We start from the raw sequence: 6973 nt of genomic DNA on the forward strand, positions 1-6973 counted from the left end.
TACAGATTACTACTGGCCATTTTTTAAAGTCCTTGTTTGTATCATTTTCAATTGCGCGCACATTTTCAGAGGTATTTATAGTATTTTTATCATTAACAATGTTGCGAAAATAAAGAAGCAACTTACTTAAGTACCTTACACATAATCTATATACATGATCTTAAACTAATATCCCTGAGAAAATTACACTCTAAAAACAGCTTTGTTGCTTCTAGATACTGCCACAATGCACACATCGTGCACCGACACATCTTTCTGACATTACGCATCATATAAACCCTAGCATCATTTCAATATCATGCCATCAAGTAGTGCCTCTTTAAATAAAATTATATAATCTTGTACATCTTGTGAATGATAACACAGCACATAATAACAGACTAGAGAACAGAGAAAGTTATTTCAATGTATAGAAGGAGCCGTGCTGTTAATTATTCTCATAGTCTAAATGTATTTGATTATCTGTCCAGTCATGGTGCTTTGGACCTGCCTAAAGCCGGTAACATCATACAACAAATGCTGATATTAATTGCAGCAGTCCGAGCAGATCGTCTTTAACAATTATTTGATTTGTGTACTTCGTCGCTTTGCTTTCTTTATCAGTACAATGTGTACCCGTCTTTAAACCCTAAAATGCTTGCCTAACCATCCATGTACGACTATAACATATTTCTCAGAGATATTACTATACAACATTAATTACATACATGTCATTTAGTCACTTGAATAAGAGACAAATCTTAAGGTGTATCAACAGAGAAATCCAAACCTAAACATCAATATCTCCCCCTCCTATTCCCACCTAGATCATCATCATGATTATTCCATATTTCCCACCCAGACAACCATCATGATCCTCCTGGTAAATCAACATGATTTTCCTATATTTATCAACCCCACCCAACTTAGATAATCATCAAGATTATCTTGATACCAATGAGCTGTTTATAATCAGAAAAATAGTTTAAAACTTATTTTTTACAATAATTCCACTTAATTTAATTCATAATTAATCATGTATTAATCAGGAGGTAGAAGCTGTAATGAGACAGTCAGCTGCATAATAACACCATTCAAGTACATCAAGGGACTATTTCATACATACAAAATTAACATACAAGGTATAAACCTTAGCTATTATATCTTCAACATTGTACATCTTTGTACAAGGCCATGTACCAGGACTCAAATTCATTCAGCAATCAATAATATAAATTATAATCCACAGTAAACAAGTGAATATACTGTAGTAATCCTGTTTCAAAATCACATTGACTTATATTTAATGTCATAATTGATGCTTTAGAAATACATTAATGTAATGTAATATTCTTGGTGAAAAATTCTCCCAACAATTGTGAATTTTGTCATTTGAATACAAATAATTTTTAATACATGAAGCTGGATTTGCTTAAATTATTTCCAGAATATGATCTCCAAACTGGAGTTATTAAAATCTTTCAATTTCAAAATGAAGACTTTTTGAAATTGATCACATAAAACCATCCATTAAACTGCAATAATGTGGTGAAAATGCTGCAGGAATGGACAGGGGAACTCTCTGGCGGTGACACCCTCCTCAATTGATTCTACACATCCCAAAAAAAATATCTTTATAGGGAGAAACTCAACGACCATTTATTAAATTTAATAAAACTGATTTGCCAATTATTTTACATTAGCAACAGGATACAAATTTCATGACGTTGTTTGTCTGGTTAAACAGTTGGTAACACAAGTTGATTAAATCCTGTTTAAAATAATATAGACTGGTTTTGACTCAAACAATTATTTCCTTTTTTTGTAAATGGTGTCATACATTAGCACACAAATTCCCTTTCAAGAAAAACGGAAAAGAAAATCAGATCATAAATATATAAAAGATACATCTTAAGGCAGAAAAAAAAAGTTCTTTACAATACTCTAAGATGAGTGGAATACCCTAAATTATTTAAGCTACAAATAAAAATAACAGAAACATATCAATTTCAGTATTCCATTTCAGAACATGTGCCATATAAATCATAACATATATAACCAAACATATAAAATTTTAAAACAAATCTTTTCTCTTTCATTTCAAATTAATTCACTTAACAGCAAGCTGAACCAGTTTGATAGCCTTAACTTTAAATTTATATATATATATATATATATTATCCCTGCATAAAGCTTTGGTGTTTATATTCTGTCAGCGCCACAAAATATAATGGCTACAAATTTAGATCTGTAAGAACACTGGAACATTAAGGTCAGTGTCTACAATACATAGGAAGAAACAACATGTCATACATTAAAAAGACAGAGAAAATCTTTTTTTTTTCCTGCAATATTTTTTATTTAATATAATATTTCCCTGTTTAAATATTGCTATTTCCTCAGACGCTGTACATTTTAAATTTTCCACTTCCCACATGGATGACTTATTTCAGACAAAATACCCGTACCATCCTTGTAATAGTCCAACAGTGGTTAATGCCCTCTACACTGTATATTCTCGAACATGTGGCATACCAAATATTCTTGGTGCAGCAGTGTCATTGCTGTAGTTTCCACCACAATTAAACATAGTTCTTTCAATAGCAGGGCACATGTTGAGCCGCCTGGGCTCACCGTCTGCGGTGCATGTACCCCCTCTAGAGGAGCCACTCTGCTGCGAGAATTCCGAGCTTGAGCCTGATGACTCGTTCGGCAACGATTGTTTCTGAAGCCTGTTCATACTAGCACACTTGGGACTGTCCTGATCGCCGTGGCACGTGGATATGCCAGTGTCATGACTCGAGCCTTCCATGTTTTTGATTGACGACATCTGCAGACTGCTATCAAAGCTGTTGTTGTGTTCGTCCAGCTCTTGATCGATGTTTGTTTCTTCTATGACATCACTGAATGAGGTGGAATCCCTCTGGTACTGAAGTGACATCTGATGATCTTTGCTGGTTGACGGAGTGGCAAAAGTCAAAGCCAACAGATTTCCATTCATCAGTGGTGTGTCAGTAGTACCCTAAGGTAAGCAGACAAAATGTTAAAATTGAATGTTACACTGAATATATTATAAGAGAGCCAAATGAAGCAGATTATCATATTGTAATAGAAGAGGTCCGAATGCTCTGATTTTGTACGCACTCAATGAAACATTAAAAAAGTACTATGACGAGGTAGCTACGCTCACGCTAGGGTCAAATTTTCTTTCGCCAAAATGGTGAAAAGTTTTTAATTTTTTTCGACAAATTTAAAATGCTTTAGCCAAATTTAAAAACCTATAAAATTTCACAAAAACGGTTCCATAAATGAATTTCTTGAATGTCATATTTATTTGTAACCAGTCGTAATGGTGGTAAGAACAGTCTTAATGATTGAATTAAACACAAAGGAAACAACGATATGCAAGACCAGCGGCTATCGCACCTGTTCCAGGCATAGGCCTAGTGCTACGCCTAGGCCCTGAGTATACACTAGAGAGTGCCTCAATTTTAGTGGCTGCATTACTGAGATTGTGATATTACTTTTTTTTAGATAGGATTGCATTCTAGTGAAACCTACAAAGTCGGACCACTTGCAGTTCTATACTCTTCAACTGAAGTTGGTGCCCAAGGCATTGACACAATGTCAATGCTATGTTGGTTTAAGCATTATTCTCTATATTTGTGACGTAATGAAGTAAAATCTGTTCTTATTCAAGCTGTTTACCTTAGTATCAATGTGGGTAGACTGCAAGGACTGTCTCATCATAGGTAGGAACTGGTCCAGTGGTCCCTGTCCCTCAGGCCAATTGGTCTCGTCCAGGTACATTCGCACTCTTTCCGCCAATAGATCATTGGCAGCTGCCCGAGATTCTCGGTATCTATGTGCTTGCTTGTTTACATACCTACAAATGTAAAAAAAAAACAAAAAAACACACAATTATAAACTTAAATAATTATATTATTGTATTTGAATTTTCCTTCCACAAAGACCCAAGAAACTACTTCTAGGTAAGGAGTAACATAATATTATTTTAAAATATATAAACCATGAATATTTGAACCTAGGGTGGAAACATAGCACAGGTAAGTCTGTCAGCAGTGCAAACTGGGTATCTAAGCAAGCTGGGCCAGAATGGTCATGGTTCAAAAAACTCCCGATCACAGGCCTAACAACCGCTGTGCCAAACCACGCCCCTCACATATACACCATCTAACAGCATTTAAAGACTTTTTAATCGATTACTGATGTAATGTTAATGAAAAATTAAGTAAATTAACCTGTCAATGCCAATGACAAGTAAATAATGCAGATATGTTAATTAGCACTTACCTCCTAGCTAGCAGCAGAAATATGACGCATAAAATAATACAAATAACAACAATACCAACACCAAACAGAATACCGAGAACAGTTTCTGAGAATTGTTCACCCGTACTACCTGCAAAAAAACACCAATACAATACAATAAGAATTTTTATTTTATTTAATTAAGGTGCAAACTGCGATATCATAAAAATATTAAAAATAGGATATCATCTGTGGTAAAATTTAGGACAAAATATATTAAATAATTAATTAAACTAAATATAATAAAATTATATTTTAATTTATTTTAAACAAATTAAAATTGTAGAAGACATATGAAATGATAAACAATGTTATATTTACATGTAAAAAAAATTAGTTTTCTATGTTTTACATAATTATGTTTCACTATACAATTTGAATATAGAAATGGTATTGCATTTATGTAAGAGTAGCATTTATAAATCTTCAATTCATAGCTATTAATTTAAGCAATTTAAATACTGAAATAGCTTTTTTAGCTCAATAAAAATTACTGAAAGGATGCATATCATTATGATAACAGGTAATAAGGAATGATGGGAGACAGATACTGCAGGGGCAGATCCAGGGGGTAGGTGCAGACAGACACCCCTTAACCAAAACAAAAGAAATGAAAGGAGAAGGGGCACTGCACTCCAAAACAAACTAATTTACAACTCAAATTCCATGTACCAGTCTCTATGGTCAAGCATTTCTAAACAAAAATCTCAAACTCCAGCTCTCCCTTCTCCCCCAAGCTCGGTACTTTGCATTTCGCATGGCTGAATCTGCCCCTGTACAGTAAATACTGTATGGGAAAAAAATATATCATTAAAAATAATAAATCAACTGTTTACCAGTAGCGTCAGGTACAGATGGAGCCTCGCCAATCAATGTCAGAACTGACACAGCCTTAGTAGGAGCACTATCACCAATGTTATTGCGTGCTCTCATTCTGATGTAGTATTTGGTGTTACTGTCAAGGTTTGTGATTTCCGTCAACAGGTCTTCCTGTGGCAACAAATCATTCGGTCTGGAGACTGAAATAGAAGAATAGTTGATTAATGAATTCATTTAGCATCATCAATACATTATAAGTTAACACAGGCAGAAGTCAAACATCACTTACTTACCACTGATACTTACCTACCTTTAAAATTGCTGATATTTTTCAAACACAAACCGCTCTTATGCAGAAAGACTTTCCATTTCTAACCCTTCCAAAGCAACAACCCTGTCTACTTCTTGCTTTCCAAGTTCGAACATACTACCAACCCCTTCTCATGCAGGAATATTTTCCAAGTGCAACAAACACTTCCTATCTTAGAAGTACCTTAAAAATCTTTCTAAAGCAACAACACTACCTAATTCTTTACTAGGGCACTCTCCATACCACTAGAAATTTGTAAACTAGATCGAGTGTCAGTTTCCAATACCTAGGCCTAGATATCGCCTGCCATTGAGCGCCGATAGGCTGACGGCAGCCCGGCCTAGCACGAACCGACAGTGCAGCAGCGTGGTCTATAGTGCTAGAGCCTAGCTGAATTTATCATTCTTCCAACTAAAATGTTATTTTAACTCTTAAAATCTTATTTTAACATCTGTATGTTTTATGACCTTTCTATCGTGTTCTTTCTAGTTGTTAGCCTTGTATTGTTTACATGCATTTCGCGATCATATCTAGCATTCACGATGTCAATAAGTTGGTGACCCCAACACTCTTGTTCGTCATCGTAAACATGTGCACTCAATCCGACGACACTTGCATTGGTAGTTCGTTGTTCTGGTTAGGTTTATTACATTATAGTGATTATACCAGAAATGGAATAAAAGATCGAACTATTAATAAATACAACAAACTTGACTTTATCAAGAAAAATATACATTATCACTTTGTAAAACGTGCAATCGGACATTTTACGGTAAATAATTGATCGGTGATGACATCAGGGGCAAAGACCATTCATAAAATCAACTATTTGTAAAATCAACGTTCGTAAAATGGACGTTTTACTGTACATAAATTTTAGCTGATAGAATCTTATAGCGCAAACTTACCTGTCTTCTCTTTCCTTTGCCATTCTTCATCTGGCTGACTTTCATTCACATTATACATGATAATGTACGTCAATATTGGACCATTCGGCTCAATTGGTGGGAGCCACCGCATCTCAACAGTATGAGCATCAATCGGCCGTGCGTTTACATTTGTTGGAGGCGATGATGGCTCTGTTAATTAAAAATATTATGTAAATTATGTTCCTTTGAATGGTTTAATTAGCATGTTTCAATGATGGTTTAGTATTCTTTTCATTCTAATTAACAGATACCTTCAATGGCCAGAATGCCTTGTATGTGACCAGAACGCATTTATTTTGGTGAACATTTTTAGAAAGTGCTGGAAGCATCTAGTTCATTGATGCACAAATTGACATACAGCAATAAAAAGTTCTGGCAGACTTCATAGATTTTACATTTTCTGCTGGCACAGAAGGATTGAACACAATATGCCTTCCGATGAGAGACACTTGATCAAGACATGAAAAGCACTTACTGTTCTCTGGCGTGTGGCAGTTGACCTGCTGACTATAGCTGCTCAAGCTGTCTTCACCTTCAGCTTGCACAGAAAATGTATACGAGGTAGATGGCTTCAACCCATATACAATCATTCTCTGCTGTAAGT

At 34.9% G+C, this 6973-nt stretch overlaps 1 protein-coding gene across 1 annotated transcript in view; it reads right to left on the minus strand.

Annotated features, from left to right (window-relative positions):
• Positions 1-1595: 1595 nt before the first annotated feature.
• The window catches only part of LOC117103508 (protogenin-like), a 60233-nt gene continuing 54855 nt past the window's right edge, over positions 1596-6973 (minus strand). The window contains exons 14-19 of the mRNA XM_033244063.1: positions 6845-6973; positions 6349-6519; positions 5148-5330; positions 4294-4402; positions 3688-3865; positions 1596-3001 (exon numbers count right to left, since the gene is read on the minus strand). The exon at positions 6845-6973 is cut by the window's right edge and continues 1 nt beyond it. Of these exons, the coding sequence (XP_033099954.1) occupies positions 2483-3001; positions 3688-3865; positions 4294-4402; positions 5148-5330; positions 6349-6519; positions 6845-6973 (1289 nt within the window). The 3' untranslated portion in view covers positions 1596-2482. The remainder of the gene's footprint in view (positions 3002-3687; positions 3866-4293; positions 4403-5147; positions 5331-6348; positions 6520-6844) is intronic.

The sequence above is a fragment of the Anneissia japonica genome, unplaced genomic scaffold, assembly GCF_011630105.1.
Source record: "Anneissia japonica isolate Jap-2015-1 unplaced genomic scaffold, ASM1163010v1 scaffold288005_len623695_cov211, whole genome shotgun sequence".
Taxonomy (NCBI): Eukaryota; Metazoa; Echinodermata; class Crinoidea; order Comatulida; family Comatulidae; genus Anneissia; species Anneissia japonica.